This window comes from Talpa occidentalis, unplaced genomic scaffold (genome assembly GCF_014898055.3).
Source record: "Talpa occidentalis isolate TD23 unplaced genomic scaffold, MPIMG_talOcc4v2.1 talOcc4.17, whole genome shotgun sequence".
NCBI classification, from domain to species: domain Eukaryota; kingdom Metazoa; phylum Chordata; class Mammalia; order Eulipotyphla; family Talpidae; genus Talpa; species Talpa occidentalis.
In genome coordinates this window covers 13,002,428-13,024,666 of record NW_023601754.1, presented here as the reverse complement: position 1 = coordinate 13,024,666, position 22,239 = coordinate 13,002,428, and the positions used below count along the sequence as shown (strand labels likewise).

General features: G+C 44.6%; 1 protein-coding gene across 5 annotated transcripts; it reads left to right on the top strand.

Moving 5' to 3' along the window:
* The first annotated feature begins 1,290 nt into the window (after positions 1-1,290).
* ADAT1 (adenosine deaminase tRNA specific 1) lies at positions 1,291-20,652 on the top strand. 5 transcript variants are annotated; one of them, XM_037516171.2, is made up of 11 exons: positions 1,291-1,324; positions 1,455-1,532; positions 3,976-4,166; positions 4,815-4,883; positions 5,996-6,050; positions 6,426-6,556; positions 8,959-9,580; positions 10,719-10,864; positions 11,645-11,744; positions 16,734-16,820; positions 18,795-20,651. In XM_037516171.2, the coding sequence occupies exons 1-11, from the start codon at positions 1,308-1,310 to the stop codon at positions 18,925-18,927; spliced, it is 1,629 nt and encodes a 542-aa protein (XP_037372068.1). In that variant the 5' UTR covers positions 1,291-1,307; the 3' UTR covers positions 18,928-20,651. The 5 variants fall into 5 exon arrangements, with proteins under 5 accessions (XP_037372068.1, XP_037372070.1, XP_037372069.2 ...); XM_037516172.2 differs by having other exon boundaries at positions 1,309-1,324; positions 1,458-1,532; XM_037516173.2 differs by lacking the exon at positions 1,455-1,532.
* Positions 20,653-22,239: the final 1,587 nt, after the last annotated feature.

The following is a 22,239-nucleotide window of genomic DNA, read 5'->3' as shown; positions in this document are numbered from 1 at the left end:
CAAGTTGGGCAAGAAAGTATGAAGTCCAGAGGTTAGTGGAACAGCAGTCTAAGTTGGAAGAGGTAGTGGTGGCCTGGACCAGTGTGTCGCCATGGAAGTGAAGATAGGTGGATTCAAGGGATGAGAAGTGAGTCAACAGCTCTTGGCAATGGTTTATGTTGTGGGGATTAAAGGAAAATGACAGGGCCATTACCTTTTTAGTTTATGCAGTAGGTTGATGGCAGTACCAGTACTTGAGGTTAAGAAATCTGGATGATGATTTCCCTGTCAGGATCAGTGTGTCTTTAAGACAGGAGGTTCAGAAACATTACATGATGTGGGAGAAACATGGAGCAGCATCCTTGGCCTCGGGGGAAACCTGTGGCCCTTATACTCTGAACTAAAGAGAGGGATGGAGACAAGTAAATTGCACTTCTGGGGTAATAAGAAAAATAAATCATATTGAGCAATACAGTTAGACCCCTCCTGTCCAGCACAGTAGCTACTAGCTACACGGTTATTGACCATATGAAATGTGACTGGTCCAAGTTAAGATGTATTCTCAAGTGATGAGAATACCAGACTCCTTGAACTTAGTATATACTGACAAAAGGAATGTAAAATGTGTTTTCTTAATTATTGATTACATGTGGAAATGTTAATATTTTGGAAATACTGGACTAATTAAGATTCATAATGTAAATTTTTTTAAAGATTTATTTATGCATATAAGAACTGGGGTAGAGGCCAGAGATGTGGGGGTTGAGAGGATTTACCAGAGACAGTGGGGAACAGAACAGGCAGACTGACTGAAATAACACTGCCGAGGGGAGCAGCAGGTGAGACAGGAGAGCTCTGCTTTACCATGTGGGTTGCTCCCTGGCCGGTCGGGGATCGAACTGTGCTGCAGAGGCCGCGGATTGCTTCATGGTGCGGTGTTTAACCCCTTGCGCCACCAGGGAGGCCCCATAATGTAAATTTTATCTATTTTTTACTTTTTAAGATGTAGCTACTAGAAATTTCTGTATGATATATATAGCTCAAATCATGTTTGGACATGTATTTTGGACAGGGCTGTTTTAGAAGTTCAGACTAGTGTTCCAAAATACGCCACCACACTACTCTTTGAAGACATATCTTCTGCAGTCGGTTTGCTTGAGCCCATTCCTCCCGGAACCAAACCAATGCACCCAGACCATCGGCCAGGCGCCGCTCCCTGAAGGACTACAAGGGCCAGCATGCACTGCGCGCCTCTGGGGCGGGGCCGGGAGGGGTGATCTCTGTAACGTCACGTCTGCGACGCGCCGGCTGTCGGCTTACTCGCGCGGATGCTGGGGTTCTGCAGGTGGGAGGGGAGCGTGTGCGAGGCAATGGGGTTAAGGGGCCAAGGCAGCGCAAATGTGGGGGCGGGGGTCTGTGGGGGCTCCTGCGTGAGGTGTTTTCAGCCTGACCTTCCTCATCTCGTTCTGTGTTAGAAGAGGTGGAGACCGCGCCGCCCCGACGAGTGTCCCGCGGGAAGTGCCCCTCCTTTCCTGGACGGACGAGCACGAGGCGTGAGTCCTCACTGCAGCCGCCCGGGTACCCCGAGAATGCAGACGCCGCGTTTTTCTGGCCTCATAGACTTAGGGGTCTCTCCTGTGGAACCTACCGGGAAGGGCTCTGCTTGCCGGGGTATGGAGGAAGGGAGCCTGAGGGAGTTTGGCTTCCCACTGCTAACGCAGGTTTTCCCTGGCCGGCACCTGCCCTTCCTTCTGTTTCTTGTTTTTGTTTTTGTTTTTTTACATCATTTTTCATTTTTGCACAATGTATGCATTTTCACCTTGGTTACAGTCCCCATACAATTCCCACCCCCCTTATTTTGACCCTTAACCCTCCTCTTCCCTCCCCTCACCGTAGTGTCTCTGGTTTATAGTTGCTTGTTGATTTTGATTTTTACTTTATTATTATTATTGAAAAGGAAGTGGATTCTTCAGTTTATTGGCGCTGTTACAATATGCGGTCTTGTGGGCAACTGAGCTGTTGTTTCATATGAAGAAGTTATTGAAGATCTAGGAAAGGGGGGAGCATTATAATATGCAAAACACTGGTTTATTTCAACCAGTGAGAATCAGCTGCGACCTCTCATCCAGACTCAACTCCTTGGAGGAGGAGGAGATGATATTTCTGGGCTGCTGATTCTTAGACTATCAGCGTTTCTACTGGCTCTGTCTTCTTGCCTATTGTGATACCAACCTCTAGTTTACTTTCATGTTGGGCCCAAAATAATCTGTTTCAGAAGACATACTGCTTTAAATCCCTTCCACTCAAAGGATCCTGGGATCTCCTATGCTTTTCTTTTGCTCCAAGGAGTAGTGAGTCTGACATTAAAGGCACCATTTATGTCAGTTCCTGCGAGAATTTTGTTTAAATCTGTGTGGTCTGATTTACTATGGTCATTTACTGCAGTAACAGACCTGTGCATCGGAACTGTTAAAAGATAAACGTGGAGTGGGAAAGAGCAAAAAAAGATAAACTGAGGCACATAAAATTTTTTAAGATTACATATATGCAAAACTCAGTTGGAATCAGGCAACACCAAATCAGAAGTGGTTAGAAATGCTCTGAAGACAGGAGCCAAGGGGAAAAGTGCAGAAGCAAGAAAGGGAATTATTGACTATAGGTTAATGCCTAGTTGGCTGTTTGTGACTGGTTGTCCTTAGTAATTAGTTTTGATTTTATTACCTTGACCCTTTTCCAGGCTTAGACATTGGTTTACTTACATAAGCCCAATAGCATTTGAGGGGTCTAATGACCCCTCTCCTCAGTCTTATAACCTCCTTGCTTAATTTAACACAATACAGGAGATTCATTTGTAGAAATATTAACTTTCAGAAGCTACATGCATTGGGGCTCAGTAAAGCCCTTTTTAAATTAATGCTTGGCTCTCTCTCACTCTGACAGCTCTGTCTGTCAGATGTTTGAGTCTAAGTGAGGTCTTGCTTACATTTAGTAAGCATTTACTCAAGAATAAACAGGTGAGAGTTTCTAGGAATGTATCTAGGTCTCCTTCAAGTCAGGTCATCTTAATATATTTTTTTCAGTCATGGCTTTATGTGCTCATCACATGCCTTCTACATCCCAAGAAGCTCAGGAAATTCAAGGGTTTTTTGTGATGTTAATCACAGTGGACATTGTGCTCAATATTGTAGCAGCAATATTGTATTTATAAATATTTCGTCTTCACAATATCCCCCAATAGGTTCTATACTACTGTTATTCCTACTTTAGCAGATAAGGAAACAGAAGTTAAGTAATCGGCCCAATGTCGCACAGTTAATTTTAGCAGAACCAGGGTTAGAACCCAGGAAGGGCATCTCCAGAGCCCACACTCCAGCACAACTCTTATAAGGAGCACCCCTGACTAATGAGAAGCCTCTGATGAGAAACTCTCCCCTCTGCCTCACAAAACTTAATAGAAGTTGTTACTTTCCTGACTGGTGCACCCATGCAATTTATGACATTATGTGATGGAGGAAGCGAACTGTACTGCTATGGGGAAAGAGGGAAGTAAAATGCCTGAAAGGAGGACAAGGAGAACATCTTCCAGGAAGGTTGAACCTTGTATGAGGAGGAAGTGCCCAGAGCAGGCTGAGGTCTGCAGCACTGTACACACTGTATCCAAATGGAAATTGGAGTAGCAAGGAGATGTTCCTTGTAGGTGCTTTTATTTCAAGTAGATTCTGGAGTTGCTGGCCCTTGGGATTGCTCTGAGTTTTCCTTATAAATGGGGGGCAGGTGTGGGGGGGGAGTAGGCAGGTAATAGGAGAAAATGACCCAAAGCTCCACATAGAGAACCATCAGTACAAAATGTGGGGCTGGGGGTAAGGAGGAGGGGATTTTTGGTGTGGGGATTGGAGGGTTCCACATCTGAAAGCCTGCTGAAGTACTAGTGTGAGATGGTAACATCTTGCATTGGTTCTCCTTGCTGCATTTCTGATAGTTGTGGGTTTTGACCAGGGTCTCGGCACCAACTCAGACCATGTGGACGGCGGACGAGATTGCACATTTGTGTTATGAGCACTATGGAACCCGGCTACCTAAGCAGGGGAAACCTGGGCCCAACAGAGAGTGGACATTACTAGCAGCAGTGGTGAAGATCCAACCTGCAGCCGACCAGGCCTGTGACTACCCCGACCAACAGGTGCAAGGTGAGACCTTTCCTCCTTAGAGAGCTCCCTCTCTGTCAGGTAATAGAATTATACCATCACTCTGCAGGGAACAGACATCACCCCCTATAAACTTTAATGTTGGGCATATTCCCCAGCTCTCCACTAGGTAATATGCTACTTCCGGTGACCAGAGATAGCCATGATGGAACCATAGTCCCCAGTTGGGTTGGCCTGTGGAAATCTTTAGAGGATTGTGCAGACTTATTAAACCTGAGAACTGGGTACCGATTCAAGGTTCTTTTTTTTTTTTTTTAAACTGAAACTATTTTTTTTTTTTAATAGAGGCATGTTTTTATTTATTTATTTATTATATTTGTTTGTTTGTTTTGTTTATACATGCACTGGGTACAGTCAGAAGCGCGGGAGGGTAGAATTCACCAGAGCCAGAGCGGGGAGCAGAGCAGGCAGAAGGACCGAAGTACACTGCTGAGGGGAGCAGCGGGCGGCAGGAGAGGTCTGCGCACCATGTGGGATCCTCCTCCGGTGGCCGGGGAGCAGCCGGGGATCGAACCGGCGCCGCAGAGGCCGCGGGCAGCTTCGCAACCCAGTGCTCAACCGCTGCGCCACCGGGGAGGCCCCGATTCAAGGTTCTGAGAGCTCACTTAAGGCTGTTTCTTTTCCCCACAGTGACAAAGGAAGTCATCGCTATGGGAACAGGGACGAAGTGCATAGGCCAGTCCAAAATGAGGAAGAGTGGTAAGCCCACGAGGGAGTCTAAGCAAAGCCCTTCTATGGAGCTTTGGGAATCGGTTTCCATGTTACCCTTTTTGTTCCTTCTCAGGGAAAAGGGACCCTGTCACTGAAGTGGCTGACCTTCCAGTTCCCACTAACTCTCACCCGAGTTAGGGCAGAATTCATTTAAAAAATGAAAATCTGAAGGATAGAGTTGGGCTGTCAGCTGTGAACTTAATATAGTTTATGCACTTGTTGATTCTCAAGAGTGAACACCCAAAACATAATGTTATAAAGCAGTGTTACTTCCATTAAAAGAAAAAAAAAATTGGAAATAGACTCTGGAAGCCAAGGCCACTTTCTGAGTGAAGTGAAAGCTGGTCATGGTTTTCATTCTCAGACCAGCAGTTCCCTGGGCCTACCTATTTTAAATTATGTCAGGAAACCTTTGAGCTCAGTTTTGGGTAAAGGATGCAGACTGCATGACTTTTAAAGCCCCAAAGCAATCTTGAATTAAGTGGAAAATTTGGACATCAAAAAGTATGGAAATCCCTTAAAGATCCAACATCTTCACCTTCCCCTTCCAGGTAGCAGGTTCCTCCTGAGTTTGTTCCCGCATTCCCTCCTCTTGCCTTCTGCACTTGAGGCTGTTCCAGAACCATTGTGGATTGAATTCAGTGTAATTGTATTGCAATGAGCACAAGTATAAGACCAGGATAGAAAAAAATCTGAACGCTTCTCCTCTAGATAAAGCTTCCCTATAAATCAGTAGCTCTCAGCTGGGAGTGATTTTGTCCTCCACACCCCATCCCCACCCCAAGGAACACTGTGAATGTCTGGAGGCATTTTTGATTCTCAGAACCATGGGACAGGAGCATGCTGCTGGCCTCTAGTAAGTGGAGGCTGGGAATGCTGCTAACATCATGCAATGCAAGGACAGACGCCCACAACAAGGAATTTTTTTTTAATTCTTTGTGCTGAGTTGAGAAACCCTACTGTAAATGCATTGCCATGAATGGTTGTGACACTTCCATGGCCATCTCAGGTGCTGGGGGAAATTGCTGCTTTCTGCTACTAGGAACCAGGGCCTCTCCAGGCTCCATATGTCCTCACCCAGTGTCCTGTCTTTGCCACAGGAGACATCCTCAATGATAGCCATGCTGAGGTCATAGCCAGGAGGAGTTTCCAAAGGTAAATCTACCTCCCCAGAGAGTATGATTCTGCAGGTCTAGGGTAGGGGTCGGAGATTCTGCATTTCTAATCAACTTGAAAGTAGTGCTGGTTACTTCAGCCTGTGTACTACACTGAATAGCACCACTCTGGACAGTGATTCTGCTGCTTGAGTGTGCATCAGAACACTGGGAGGGGTTGATAACACCCAGATTGCCGGTCCTACCCTGAGAAGGTGCGTTTCTAACAAATTCCCAGATAATGCTGGTGCTGCTGGTTCAAGAGCCACACTTTGAGAATCACTTATCTAGACTATTCTCATAATTCCTAATCCCCCTGCCAATCTCCCTTTTCCACAGAGATTGTTCATCCTGATAATTTTTTGTAACCCACTAGGTACCTTCTCCATCAGCTCCACTTGGCAGCTGCCCTGAAAGAGAATAGCATCTTTGTCCCAGGAACTCAGAGAGGACTGTGGAGACTCAAACCCGACCTCTCCTTTGTGTTTTTCTCCAGCCATACACCCTGTACGTAAGCCTTTGGATTAGTGTCATATTATTTCCCCCCTTTTGCTTATATTTTTCATAGCTATGTTTTTTAAAAAAAAAAAAAAAAGAACACTTCTGCCTGGAGTGTAGCTATAACCAGTCACAGGGCCTTTTAGTGTGGCTCAGCCTGTTTGCATAACCACTTCTCTACCAAGGAGAAGGGTGGCTGGAGGAGGGGGGGAAGCCTCATTCATGCTTTTATTCAGTGCCCAAGCAGAACTGGGAATCTTTAAAGCTGTAACCCCTCAAAGTCTTGAAACCAACAATGCGGTTTAGAAGTACTAAGCCCTGAGTTCTATAGTTCATTCAGATGAAAAGCCATTTCATTCATTCAGGTATTTTCTGCTGTTGTCAAGTATAGTAGGACATGTTGGGTACATTGCTATGAATAAGACTAGCTCCTTTCTTACCCTCATAGAACCTTTCAGGGAAAGTATATAGTCGTGGTAGGGTTAATTTTGATGAGTTATAAGGGGATTTTTCAGGTGCTATGCTTGCAGGAAGGCCAGCCCTAACCTAGGTGGGCATTTCTATCCTCTGGTTTTCTCCAACCATATACCCTATACGTGAGCCTTTGGATTAGTGTCATATTATTTCCTCCCTTTTGCTTATATTTTTCATAGATATGTTTCTTGAAAAAAAAAAAAGAACACTTCTGCCTGGTTCCATATGTCCTCACCCAGTGTCCTGTCTTTGCCACAGGAGACATCCTCAATGATAGCCATGCTGAGGTTATTCTTATCACAGGAAAATTGAGACTAATTCCTGCCTTTGTAGACTGCTCAGTAAATGATAGTAAACTGTCCTTCTCAAAACTCTGAAATAAGGATAAAACGACTAAAATTAACCCATGCAGTTAGAGCAGAGATAGGTAATCATACTGTAGAATCAACAGCTTTCAAAGCGCGATTGTAACTCAAATTGAAAGTATTAATATAGCATAAAAAGGATGAGTCTATCAGGAAAGAGATGGTTAATCATTAAGGGCCAGAGAGATGACATAGAAAGGCAGGCAGGGCTCTCCCTGTCTGGAAACTTTACTAGTCTGTGAAATCAAAATGTGGAACCCCTAATTTAACTCCCCTACCTCTTAGGTAATCTTTTAAGATGTGATAGCTCTGCACAGTTTGTCTGCAGAAAGAATGAATGCTCCATAGAGGATGGGACTGTCTGGCCCTCTGACATTTATTCCTCATTTGGTGCCTGGGTTAGCTCCTTCAGACTCTTCTTGTGAGTTTTGTTGCTGTGAATCAGACTCTCAAGTTCAGGCATCTGTCAAGATCAAATCTCCCATTCCCTGGTGGGCCCCAGAGAATTCTCCAAAGTCACTGTCACCTTGTGAGGTCTCTGCAAGCCCACCAGCCGGCCTTTCTGGCATCACTCCCGGTTCTACATCTCTTGCCTTTCCCACGCTTAGGTTATAAAGGCTACAGATGTATTATTTATGCCCTTCAGAAAAATAGCACACTGTAGGTGAGTGACTGAAGATGTGACCCCTTCTCAGGGGAAAGCTGTGCGTTTTCCTGTCCTGGCTTTCTTTGAGATCCTGTGAGCAGAGTGGGCCACAACTCTAAACCAACATGGGAAATGCCAGTTGTGATATTTACTGCCTCTCTTTCCTGTGAGGAGATGCACATAAATCTCCAAGATGGGGACATTGTAAGCAATGTTTGCCAAACCTATTTAGCCATGAAGTAAACCATCCACTTCTGTTTTCCAAGGCACCTCTCCAAAATGCGCTTGGGGAAACTGCTCATTCTAAACCAGCACTTCTCAAGTCAAGGCAGTTTCATTCCCCAGGGGACATTTAGATGTTCAGACTGGGGTGCTAGTGGAAACTAGTAGATAGAGACCAGGAATGCCGCTGAGCATCATATAATGTACAGGAGGGCCCCACAGCAAATTCTTTGCCCGAAATGTCAGTAATGTGGAGGTTGAGTAACCCTGGCCTAAATCAGTATTTCCCAAACTTCCTGTGATAAGAATGACCTGGGATCTTTGTTAACTTGTTCAGTTTTCCCAACCCCGACCCCCAGTTCCACCCTGAGATTTAACTCCCTGGATCTAGGGTAGAGTCTTCAGTGAAAGCCCCAGAGGATTCTTACTAGGAAAGTTCGAGCAAGTGTTCTTAATTCATCTCGGTTCACTTGAGATTAGAACTCATGTTTGTTTAAGGCAGTGGCCCTCAAACTTGAGCTTGCACCAGAATAATCTAGAGAGCTTGTTAAACTGATGGCTACCAACTCCAGAGCTTCTGATTAGCAGGTCTTCTGAGGGTCCCAAGAATTTGCATTTCTAATGATTTAACAAGGGATGAGGTTGTGACTGCTCTGGGACCTCACTTTGAGAACCACTGGTTTAAAAGGTTCCTTCTCCTGCAGGTGGGGATGCCTCCATCATTCCAATGCTTGAGTTTGAAGATCAGCCTTGCTGTCCAGTCAGCAGAGATGGGGCCAGTAACCCAGCAGTAGATATTAGTGGTAACCTGGAAACTCCTGGAGATAAAAGGAAATATGAAGACCCAGAGTGTAGCCTGAACAAAAAGATAAGGCCTGAGCCTGGGACTCCTGCCAGGGAAATCACCAATGGGGCAGCTCACTATCAGAATTCCAGCAATCAGGAAAGTGACCCTGTCCCGCCAAGTGTCAGCAGTTCTGCTGTGCTCACCGCGGAGGGACTGGCTGATGTCACCACAGAGGCCCCTGGTTGTGCCAAGGTGGTGGATGTTTATAGAACTGGAGCCAAGTGTGTTCCTGGAGAAGCAGGAGACTCGGGGCAACCTGGTGCTTTGTATCACCAGGTGGGGCTGCTCCGAGTGAAGCCAGGCCGGGGAGACAGGACCTGCTCCATGTCCTGCAGTGACAAGTTGGCACGGTGGAATGTTCTTGGATGCCAAGGGGCACTATTGATGCACTTCCTGGAAGAGCCCATCTACCTGTCAGCTGTGGTCATCGGGAAGTGCCCATATAGCCAGGAAGCCATGCAGAGGGCACTGATCACGAGGTAAAGGGGCCGGGAGGGAGGGCCCAATTAGAGCAACCTTTCTGAGGAGCAGTCTTGAGAGTAGGTCCAAAGCGCCTAAAAAACACCCATACAGGGCCTTCCTGGTGGTGTAGGCGGTTGAGCGCAGCACTGTGGAGATGTCTGCAGCCTCTGCGGTGCTGGTTTGATCCCAGCCGGCTTCGGAGCAGCCCGCATGACACCGCAGACCTCTCCTGTCTATGCCTGCTGCTCCCCTCAGCAGTGTATTTCGTCAGTCTGCCTGCTCTGCTCCCCGCTTTGGCTCTGGTGAATTCTTTTACCCTCCCGTGCTTCTGACTGTACCCAGTGCTTGTATAAATAAATAAATAAATCTTAAAAAAAAAAAAAAGATAGAAAAAGGGTAATCCTACAATAATGTGTGCTTTCCCCTGTTCTGGAAGTAATTGCTTTGTGCTCAGTTCTGGACGAGACTAACATCAGCATCTAGTTTGTGTGAAATTAAGAAATGAAGCTTATTTTAATATGGGATAATTTTGGTTTATGGTATTTTTTTAAAGATTTATTTATGCATATAAGAACTAGGGTACAAGCTAGAGTTGTAGGGGAGGTGAGAGGATTTACCAGAGACAGAGTGGGGAGCAGAACAGGCAGACTGACGAAATACACTGCTGAGGAGAGCAGCAGGTGAGTCGGGAGAGGTCTGATGCACCTGTGGGTAGCTCCCTAGCCGGGTATCGAACTCATGCTGCAGTGGCTGCGGACAGCTTCATAGGTTGTGTCTTAATCCCTTGCACCACCAGGGAGGCCCGGTTTATGGTATGTTTAAAGAAACACCTAGAAACAGGTACCAGCAAGTTAATATCTCTGTTGAAGGTTTTCAGATCTTTCAAAGCCAATACCAGGAATGGTGCTGCACTGAGAGCTAGTGACTCAATTCGTAGTTATCCCTTTAGAGGGATGAAAAGGACCTCCCTTCATCCACAAGGGTCCTATCATCTAGATTCTATTCTGTCACTCCCCTCCTAAACAAACAAATAAATCCACATATATCCTAAGGCTTCAGCCTCCCACCCAGACTCAGGGTGCTGATTGCTGCGTCCTAGATACACTTTTTCTCTAGGGGTATACCTAAACTGAATGTGTTTTCCCTCACATTTAGGTGTCAGAATGTCTTGGATTTACCCAAAGGTTTTGGAGTTCAAGAAGTGAAAATACAGCAGTCGGATTTACTATTTGAACAAAGCCGCCGCGCAGTGCAGGCGAAAAGGACTGACAGCGAATGCCGACTGGTTCCTTGTGGGGCAGGTAGGAGATCCAGGTTCCACTTGTCCCCATACCCCATTGTGGCCTGGGAGGAGCTGCATCCTCCCATCCTGAGGAGGTGGTTTCCCACGCTAGTGATCACTGGTGTGGTTTGGGGAGACACGCCCACTGAGTCAAGTTACTGCCTTCTTTAGCCTGAGCTGCTTCGTCTTCACATAGCATCATTTATTTGTGAGGGTTGTTTGAGGATTAAATGAGAAATTATTTCATGCGTTTACTGTGTGTCCAGCACATAATTAATGCTCAATGATTTCAATGTCTGTTAGCTGTTACAATGTCAGTCATGAACCACCTTATACTGCTGTACCCAGAGACCAAGCCTCAAGAGTCTCAGTCATTCTCTCTGACATTGTGTTCCATTCTCACGGGTCTGGCTGCAGAAGCAGAGATACATTTTCATTGAAATCCATCTGGCAGGGCCTCCCCAGTGGCGCAGCAGTTGAGCGCTGGGTTGCGAAGCTGCCTGCAGCCTCTGCAGCGCCGGTTTGATCCCTGGCTGCTCCCCGACCACCGGAGGAGGGTCCCACATGGCGCGCAGACCTCTCCTGCCGCCCGCTGCTCCCCTCAGCAGTGTACTTTGGTCCTTCTGCCTGCTCTGCTCCCCGCTCTGGCTCTGGTGAATTCTCTCGCCTTCCTGCGCTTCTGACTGTACCCAGTGCTTCTATAAATAAATAAATAAATCTTAAAAAAGAAAAAAAGAAATACATCTGGCATTTTCAGAAAATGGAACAGTTTTAACCCCAGAATCTTATCTTGTCATAGCCATCAGCTGGAGCGCAGTACCTGAGCAGCCACTGGATGTCACTGCCAATGGCTTTCCACAAGGAACAACGAAGAAAGGAATTGGAAGCCTCCAGGCCAGGTACAGCATATTGGGGCAGGAGGAGATCGTGGCTGTGCCTCATGCCTCTAATTTCAGCACACTGTCAGAATCCCAAAAGGAAAACCCTGTATCCGTCATCAGTCACTCCCTACTCCCTGTTCTTACCACCCCTGACAACTGCTAATTTACTTTCTATCTACATGGATTTATCTATTCTGAACATTTTTCATGTAATGAGATTTCATAACGTGATCTTTTGTGTCCAACTTCTTTCACTTAGCATAATGTTTTCAAGGTTCATCCACGTCACAGCATATATCAGGTCTTCGTTCCTTTTCATGGCACAGTAGTATTCCATTGTGTGGACAGTACCACTTTATGTTTACCCATCAGTGGACATTTGAGTTGTATCACTTTTTTGGCTATTATGAATAATATAGCTTTTGGATGGACATGATGTTTTCCGTTTTCTTGGTGTGCCTGCGAGTAGAGTTGAGGGTCATATGATAACCTTAATGTTAAACTTGTTGAGGAATTGCTAAATGGTTTTCATTAGCAGGTGTGCCATTTTAAACTCCCACCAGCAACATAGGAAGGTTTCAGTTACCTACATCCTTTGCAACACTTATTACTTTCTGTCTTTTTATTATGACAGTTCTGATAGATATGAAGTGCTATTATTGTGGTTTGGGTTTACTTTTCTCCAAAAACTAATGATGTTAGACCTTTGTGTATTTCCTTTGGAGAAATACCTATTCAGATCCTTTGGCCATTTTTTAAATTGGCTTATCTTTTTATTATCGAGTTGCAAGATTTCTTTATATATTCCAAATACTAGTCCTTATCAGATATATATAGGCAAATATCGCCTCCAATTTTGTGGGTTGTCTTTTTTTTTTTGATAGTGCCCTTTGAGGAACAAAACTTTTATATTTTGATGAAGTCAATTTTATCTTTTTCCTTTAGTGATTTGTGCTTATGGTACTTAAGAAACCATTGCCTAATTCAAGTTCACAAAGATATAATTTCTTCTATTTAGGACTCAGATAACCACTTGGAGTTAATTTGTTCTGTAGCATGTGAGATAGAGATGCAACTTCATTCTTTTGCATATGGGTCCAGTAGTCTAGCACCAATTTTTGGAAAGATTATTCTTTGTTTTTGGAGATTTTGAAAAGCGCATGTTCCTTGGGCTCTCTCACCAAGGGATTCTGGTTGATTAGATTAAGGTTGAAGCCCAGAAATCATTTATGAATTCCCACAGTGATTGGACTGGCAAAAAGGGCACTTTGGATATAGGACTTTTCATCTTCAACTGGCTTTTGTTGAAATGTAGTGTGTGTATTCTGCTGAACATCCTTGCGTGTCTAGAGGTTCACATATCTGCCTTAGTGGTTCTTCACTGCTAAATGCTCAGCCCAACTCCCCTCCCCTCCCAGTGAGCCACAGGAGGGCCTGTTGCAAGGAGGGTGCTCCTGATAAATGATTATTGTAGACTTCCCACAATTTATGGAGAGTCTTTTGTGCTCTAAGTTGCTCTTCCATTTCTTTATCATGCCCTTCTTAAAAGTTGTAATTAAATTTCACATATTTGTTTTCTTTTTGGCATGTTTATTTGTCTGCCTCAACCTAATAATAACAATTTCTATATTTTTAGACTTAAAACCAGGATTCAAATGCCTCCATGGCAGACCCAGCCTGAATTCTGGTGGACTAAGTTGTTGAATTAAGTAATATTTACGAAATTGGGTGAGGCAGTGTCGGGGGCGTAGAGATTTTGGACTCCATTTTCCCCCCAAAGGCTTTCCTGGCTTCAGGCTGCTGTTTCAACCTCTCATGGGACTAACTCATAGCCACAGACCAGGATGTGTGAGCTAAGCAGGCCACCAGGGAGGGGACCACGTGTTTCCTGCTGAACTGTGTCAGCTATCAGTGACCCAGTAGCAATAACTCATACCCCCTCCCCCCACCTGACAATGACTGCAGCTTGCTGCTTTGCTTAGGTCTGAAATGCTCTTCCTCAGCCCTCTTTCACTTTGAAAGTTCATCTCCACTTCCACTAACCCCAGCTCAAAATTACCATCTTTTCTCCAAATTCCAATAGTGCTCTTCTCAGCTTGTCTCGGTATATCAAGCTTTCTGTGTGACTAGAGGCACATCATGTTCTCACTCTGGCTCTTTCTCCAGTTATCCAGGTGACTTTGGACAAGTCCAGCTGCTCGCTGGACCTCAGTGTGTTCATGTCTGTGAAACGAGAATATCAGAGTATCGCTAAGGCCCCTGACACACTGGCTGTCAGAGAAGGCAGTCTCCGGGGTGTGGTGGAAAGAGCAGAAGGTTTGCAATTCAGGAGACCAGTGTTTTCATTACTGGCCCCTTTTCTCCCCAGTTGTATGAACTTAGGCAGATACTTTACCTCTCTGAACCTCCCTTCCCCCAACAACTAAGCAATCGTAAATAAGAGTATCTATCACCCAGGTAACGTGAGAATTGAATGAGAGAGTTCCTCCAAGATAGCACAGGGCTGGCACAAGCATCTTGCTAATTTGGTTTCCCCTTCCATCATCAAAGGGAGCTTCCTATGTGTGAAAGAGAGTAACTGTTGTTCAGTTTCTTTTAGCTGCTGGGGCTGAAGCAGGTTTTCTCACTACTTATTCCTGAGTCCGTGCATCCTGGGACCAACCTCTTTAGAACTGTAGGGAATATGAAATTAGATTGGGATAGTAAAGACATTTATTATACTTTCTTACATGTATTCCAGTTAAGTTTTATCCCTTTAACATCTTAGATTTATTCCTTGCCTGTTGTATTGGTTATCTATTGCTGTGTAACAAATTAACTCCCAAAACTTAGTGCTTTAAAATGACAATCTACATTTATTATTATTTCACACAATTTTTATGAGTCAGGAATTTGGGGATCAAGTGGGTGATTCTGGCTCAGGGCCTCATGATGTTGTGGTTCATATGTCAACCAGGCTGTGATCATCTGAAGGCTTGGTTGGGGCTGGCAGATCCAGTTGACCAATTCCAGAATGCCTCATGGCCCACACGTCAGTGCCAGCTTTGGCAGGAAGTCTCAGTTCCTCACAACCTGAATCTTTTCATAAGGCTAAGAGTATTCACATCACAACGTGGTTGCAGGCTTCCCCTGGCACAAATGATCCAAGACAGCAAGGCAGGACCTCCCCGGTGGCACAGCGGGTTGAACGCAGTGCTGTGAGGCTGTCCGAAGCCTTTGGGTGCCGGTTTGATTCCCGGCCAGCCAGGGAGATTCCCACATGGCACAGCAGACCTCTCCTGTCTCACCCGCTGCTCCCCTCAGCAGTGTCTTTGGTCCGTCTGCCTGTTCTGCTCCCTGCTCTGTCTGTGGTGAATGCTCTGACCCTCCCACACCACTGGCCTGTACCCCAGCTCTTGTATAAAAATAAATAAATCTTTAAAAAAAAAAAAAAAACAAATAAGACAGCAAGGCAGAAGCCGCGGTGTCTTTATCACCTAGCCTCAGAAGTCCTACTCCATTTGCACCTTCCTATTGGCTACACAGGTCAGCCCCACTCATTGTGGGAGGGCCTTACACAGGAACATGAATTCCAGGAGGCAAGAATCACCACCTTGGAGTTTGGCTGCCACAAGAGACTATTTTGCTTAAAACTTTTTATTTCTTTTTCTGATCGATGCTATTAGAATCAATTTTTTATTTCTGTTGCAATGAATATTTATATCCAGCAACCTTGCTAACTCTTAGTATTCTTATAATTTATCTGGGAATGTGTAGAATTTTCTAATTAGGTTATTTTTTGCAAACAGTATTTCTTTTCTAATCCTCCACTTCTTATATTTATTTTTCTTACAGTGCTGGCTAGAATTGAATATATCACAGATCTCTAAATAATGACTTTGGTGTTTGCTTTTCAATCTTTACTCATTTTATTTCATATCTTACTGGCCAGAACCTTCTATATAACTTGGATAAAAGCAGTGATAGCCAGCCTTGTCTTATTCCTGATTTTCAGGAGACAATATTTGCTGTAAAGATTGAAATCCTGTCTTTCCTAGACCTGGTTTGCTAAAAGGTTTTAAATCATTCAGTGGTTGTTCAATTCTAATAAATACCTTTTCTGCATCTATCTCCCTCAGATTACCTTTCTCCTTGTAATTTGTGAATAACTTCTGTTTATTTTGATATTAAAGTGGCCTTCTCTTTCTCAGTGCTAATAGCCCCTCTAGCACTGTTAAGGCCCTATGAGAGAGGCAGGTGAGAGCTCAGGGTTCCTCTTTAAGCACTAACTCCTGGAGTAAGCCGGGACCAGGCCAGGTAAGGGGGCTTTCGGGCAGACTGTACTACATAGTGTCTATAACTGCTGGGTCCAAGCCGAGGGATATTTACGAAGACAGTGAAGGGGATGGCACGTAACAATGAGGCTACACATTGTTGGCACAATTTTCTGGGCAGCCGCAGCCACAGCCTGAATGGGGAAAACCAAGAAGGCCCAGGTGGCTGCTGAGGAATCCACACTCACTGTCTTCACTGTTCAAACTGTGATCTCCCTGAAGCTTGACATTAGCAGCAAAGGATTGTTCTCAAAACATCCATCAGACCCATAGTCTGGAAATCCTGCTCTGGGTGCATGTCCTATTGCCTATATAACCGCAGTTCACACAGGAAATAGCACTCAGGCTTCTGGAGAAACCTCAATTTCCTGATTAGCAGTTTTACCCATAGGGACTTGAAAGGCAGTAAGCAGCACTGTGATTGGTATCCTTGGGGGTGATTTAGCAATTCCACCTGTCTTTACTCCATTTGAGCCTGGTGCCTTGATGATTTCACTGTGAATGGCAAGGTGAGGTTCGTCTTAATGCTTTGCCCTCTTCAGATGCTCGGGTGTAGATTTTCTCCTTGCCAAACGCAAGAGAAGATGGGGGCTCTGGGACATTCAAAACTGAGCCCCATGTGACGCCTGGTATCTCTGATAGCAGCCTGGTGCTTAGTAACCACTTAATAAAGCCTCTGTATTTTTCTGAACAGATCTCGAATCAGCAAAGTGGAATTCTTTCGGTCATTCCAGAGCCTGCTAAGGAGTATTTCAGAGGACAGATGGCCAGATTCCCTCAGGTGATGCTGTTGATCCTGGTTTTTTCACGTTTAGGAAGAATTGCAGTTTAGTTCTGGCTTAGGAGTGGCAGGAAGCCTTGGCAGGAGTGGTAACTGAGAGGGCCAGTGGGCTTTACTACCACATGCTCGGCCTCCTCACAGCTACACTTGCAGGTACGGCATGACCTGAGGTATGGAAGATGGGGCATTTGGTGGTACAGTCACGAGAGACCAAGGGTAGAGTTGGGGCCTCACCTAGTCCAGATCCTCCTTCTGTGCCATCTCCAATGGAGCACACAATGGAAATGCATGTGCTGGGAGAGTTATACATTCTATTCTCTTTTTCTGTCATTCACATCACTGGTTGTGAACTGCAGCTTCACGATTTCAGTTGCACTCCACACAGGAATGTCTCGGAACCACTCTGGGGGCAGGTGGGTGGGTACAGTTCAGACATTAACACACAGTGTTAGGCCAGATGGACAGTTGAGCACCCAGCCCCCCACACACTACCCTCCCATCAGACTCCACACGACTCCGTCCCTTCCAAGTCATCATACTTCTGAACAAGTAACTATAAGTTCGGGGTTCCCACTACACCCTCAGGTTTGATAATTCATTAGAAAAACTTACAGAATTCAAGAAAACCCTGTATTTTCAATGACCTTTTATTGTAAAGGTTACAAATCAGGACCAGCTGAGAAACAGTCAAATAGAGTGAGGTCTGAAGGGTCTCAGCCACAGTGATGCTTGTGTGTCCTCAGGCTACCCCCCCCCCAATCACTGTGTATCACCAACCAGAAAGCTGATCTGAGCTTCGGGGTCGGGGGGTTTTATTAGGATTTACTGATAGGTGTGATTGATTTAAGTATTTGCCATGTGATGTGATTAAACTCAGTCTCCCTCATTCCCAGGAGATCAAACTGATGTCAGAGGGCTCAAAACCCCAACTCTCTCATTGTATGGTCATTCTGACATGACCAGCCCCTGCCCAGAGCTGCTCAGTCACCTCATTAAACATCAACCCAGGTGTGATTTGAGGCATTTCTCTCTCTCAAGGTATTCTGAGGTTTAGGGGTTTCCTCCCATGAACTGGCAAAACCCTTTCAAATTCTGCATTCAAAATGGAACGGGATGGGTTTCCATAGATTCTGTGCAGCAATAAAAGTAAATCTGGACTTAGGTCAGGAGAGAATGACCTAAGTTTAAGGGATTCTCATCCCTTAACTAACAAAAAGCTATAAGAAATTTATCAAAGCCTGAAATCAGCATTGCTATCTTTAGCAGATTTTCTCTGCTGAAGTGAGCTAAGAAACAACTTGGGTCTCCTCAGATCTTGGCAAAGAACAAAAAGGTAGAAGCTGGATAAAATCACATGAATCAGTTTGACGTATCTTGCAGTTTCTTTTACTAGAAGATAACAAGGTCAGCTTCACAGGTCCGGGCTAAGCCAAGAAGAGGGCTCTGGGGTACCTGACTCAAGCTTAGTCAAAGGAGAGTCTTTGTCAGAAGAAAAGTTTTCAACTGGGTTTAAGTCTCACAAATATGACTCAGCGTGTCAGCCATTCTTCAGGAGTGAGAGATGGCTGAGGGGCTTGGGAAGGGGTATTGGCTGGCAGAACACAGGAGAACATGGATACGATGGGAAATGCTTTGGCTTCTTAGGAAAAAATGAAGCCATGAAGCTTCTAATGGCTAGGTCCACTGTGAAATTATAGGCACGTAGAAAACTTGAAACCAAAAAGTATAAACATTTACTCTTATTTTTCTGATTGCACCCAGACTGGGTAAAACTAGCATTCTGTTTATTCTTACCTGTTTTAATCTGTGCTGCTTTATAGTGAATTCCTTGGAAAGGGACAGAGCATGTCCAAAGTCTTCTGTTCCCAAGTCTCTCGTAGTGTGTCCAGTTAGCAGATTGCTCTGATGTCTTGTCAGCCACAAAGGCGAGCAGCTCAGTGAGAAGCTGTGTGTTTGGTGCTATGTGTGTATTAGGGTGCAGCAGCCTGAGACCTACCAAGAGTACAAGGAGGCCGCGTCTGCGTACCAGGATGCCTGGAGCATGCTCCGGAAGCAGGCCTTCGGATCCTGGATCAGAAACCCCCCGGATTATCACCAGTTCAAATGAGAAGGGAACAGCTGCAGACCTTCCTGGCAGCAGGCTGGTTTCCAGTTGTTCCTCCTGGACAGTCATCTTCTCCTGTGCTGAACAAGACTTAACTTTTCTTGTGGCTGAGTCGGGAGAAAAAAAAGTCTGCCAATACCAGAGCAGCATACCTCTTTTTGTGTAAGATGATGAAATCCAAGACATGGAACAATCTATGCCTAATTGAAGAGCTCTTAGCTAAAATGGCATCTTGCTCATGACCTTAGTATCTGCCCTAACTTGTGTTGTATTGCATCTCTAAAAATGTGGAACAAGATTTGGAGTGCGATGTTTTCAAAGTTCTCAGCAGTACTTCCATTTTGTGTGCCCCTGCATTGATTCTGTATTTATCAGGCTGAGATGCAAGTTTGAGAGCTTCCGCTGGCGTCCTGGTCTATCTTTTGTCTGCCCAACCTTTCTTCCTTTGGAGAATCACCCTTCCCTGCTCTGTCCAGAGGTCTTGGTTAAATCAAACCTTCCTCCTGGCCAGCCCTGGACTGTCTGGGAACTAATGCCAAAGCCATCCGGAAAGATTCTCTCTCCTCTTGAATCCAGAGCCAGAGGGCCACTTAAACCTGGGACTGCCCATTGCTGTGCCAGAGACAGCCAGCTTGACAGTGAAGGCAGCAAGAAGGAAACAGCCAAGAGACCCAAAGCTCCACGAACCATGTTTGGGTGCCAGGAGCTGGACTTCTGTTATGAAAGATAAATTCCCGTTGTGGTTTTGAGCGAGCCTATTTGAGTCCTTCTCTGTGTCTTTCAGCTGCAAGAATTCTGTCTAAAAGGCCAAGATTTCCTATGGCGAATCAACCATCCGGTCTTAACTAGCATCTACCATTTAACTCTTAACCTCTTCACCCTTGAATTAGTGCCTGAAAATGGAAAGTCTCCACATTGGGGGACTACTCAGTGTTCTTGTCAGTTCTTGAGCATTTTTTTAATAGCTGTAAATATTTTTCAGTAACTGCATTATTGGTATGTAATTCATGTACCATAAAATTTACCCACTTAGAGTGTACAATTCAGTGGTTTTTGTTATAAATTTTTGTTATAAATTGGGGGCCAGTGGGCAGGACAGTACCCACTAGTAGTCACTACCCACTTCCCCCCACCCTCCCTAGCTCCAGGGACAGCATCTGCGTTCCCTCTCCAGACTCACCTGTTCTGATCATTCATGTCTATGGAATTCCACCATATGTGCTCTTTTGTGACTGGCTTCTTGGACTTAATAATGTTTCTTAAGATTCATGTTGTTGAATGAACTAGTACTTTATTTCTTTTGGGGGAATAAAAATAACATTCAGTCATATGGCTACATCGTGTTTTGGTTTTGCAGTTTTCAGTTGTTGGACAATGGAGGTGGCTTCCACTTTCAGCGCTTACGAAAAGCACTGGCTGTGCACATTCACGGCCAAGTCTGTGTGTGAACATAGGCGCATACATTTTCTTAATTACAGAAGCAATACATCTTTGTCTTAACAAGTTACCCTTGAACTTTTTTCTGTAATAAATCCTTTTGTCTTTCACCTCACACCATGGATTCAAGTACTTCACCATCTTAATGGTTGTTCCCTGCATGTGCCCAACTTAATTTTCAACTTTTAAAAATAAAATTAAAATAAACTTTATAAATGAAAAAAAAAGCAAAAAGTTTTCTGTGAACTGTAGAAACATAAGAAAATCCTCAGAAGTGACATTGTATAAAGAGGAGGGAATCTCACAACATGCTTTAGGCAATTGTTTATAATTCCATTCTTTTTACTAACAAAATGTCTTCCGGAATTTAGCCTTTCCAGGGAAGTTTATGTTTTCATTATTGCTTCTTTGTGTTCAAAGGGGTTCTGATGTTATGATTACATGTGCATAACTTTTATTCTCTTTAGAATTTTTTTTAAAGATTTATTTATGCATACAAGAATGGGGTACAGGCCAGAGGTTTGGGGGATAAGAGGATTCACCAAAGACATGGTGGGGAACAGAACAGGTGGACTGATTGAAATACACTGCTGAGGGGAGCAGCGAGCCAGTCAGAAGAGGTCTGCTCCGCCATGTGGGTAAATCCCTGGCTGGGGATCGAACTTGTGTTGGAGAGGCTGCAGACAGCTTCATAGGTTGCGTCTTAACCCCTTGCACCACCAAGGAGGCCCTCTTTTTAGAATTTTTAAAACTTGGTTTGGCTTAAGTAATTTTGTGTGTGTGTATGTATTTATATATATAAATTTATATATGTTTGTATAAACATCTATATCATGCAGTCACTTCTGGGGTTAAATGCCTTGTTTTATGGAGCTGACCAATGCCAAGCATTAGCTCACTGTCTGGAGAAATGAAGCTGCTGTGGAGAAAATGACCCACCCTGGCTGCCTGCGCTCCTGCAGGAAGAGAAGCCGGCCTTGTCTGACTTGGTCGTGTCTGTGGCTGGTGGAAAACTGCTCCATCTGGACCTTGGCAGTATTTTTTGGCCTTTAGATGATGTTCTGAGCAAGTCTTAGGCAAAGTTTTCCAGTTTCTAAAGCCCAGTTTCCTGGCTCATTAAATGGCTGAATAAGACAATGTTACCTTTTCAGCTGCCACTGTCCTGTGACGGTGTCTGGGGCATCTAAGGAACTGTGATCAGGTTAGTCTCTACAGAAGGCAGGTTATCAAAACTAGGAAAGGCGTCCAGTAGAAAGATAGTGTCTTTGCCATCACTTTTGCGGGCTCAAGCATTTCTTTCCACAGAAACAAAGGCAGCTATCCTGAAGAACACTTGGATCCAGAAAGAGCCAACAAGGCAGATATTTTGGAGAAAGCAACTTTATGTTCCAGAAAGAAGAGCTCTTTTTACTACCTCGTATTAAGGGATCATAGTTGGCATTCAAATCCTATAAATGCAAATCCTTAAATGTGTCTGTACTGTGGCTAAGACTGACTTCCTGGAAGGCTGCCCAGATGGATCCAAAACAAATCTGTAGTAATACTGGCTTTCCCGAAGAGGGAGGAACATTCCACAGAGACCCTTCAAGGCTGCAGGCAAAGTTGCCTGAGTCAGTTTTATTTCTTTAAACTTTTAAATTTGATTTCTTAATCTAAGAGGGTAGAAATCAGAGCAGTGGTTGTTGCCTGGTGGGAGGAGATTAGAAAAGGTGTTGAGTGGAAAATGCCCTGGGGAACTTTCTAGGATAATGGCAATACTCTTTGTTTTGATTGGAGTGTTGACTGTGTGGGCTTAAGCTTTTGTCAAAATTTATGCATTATGTTGTATGTAATTATAGCTCCATTTCAAAATATACAAAAAGTGACCTAGTCCTTATT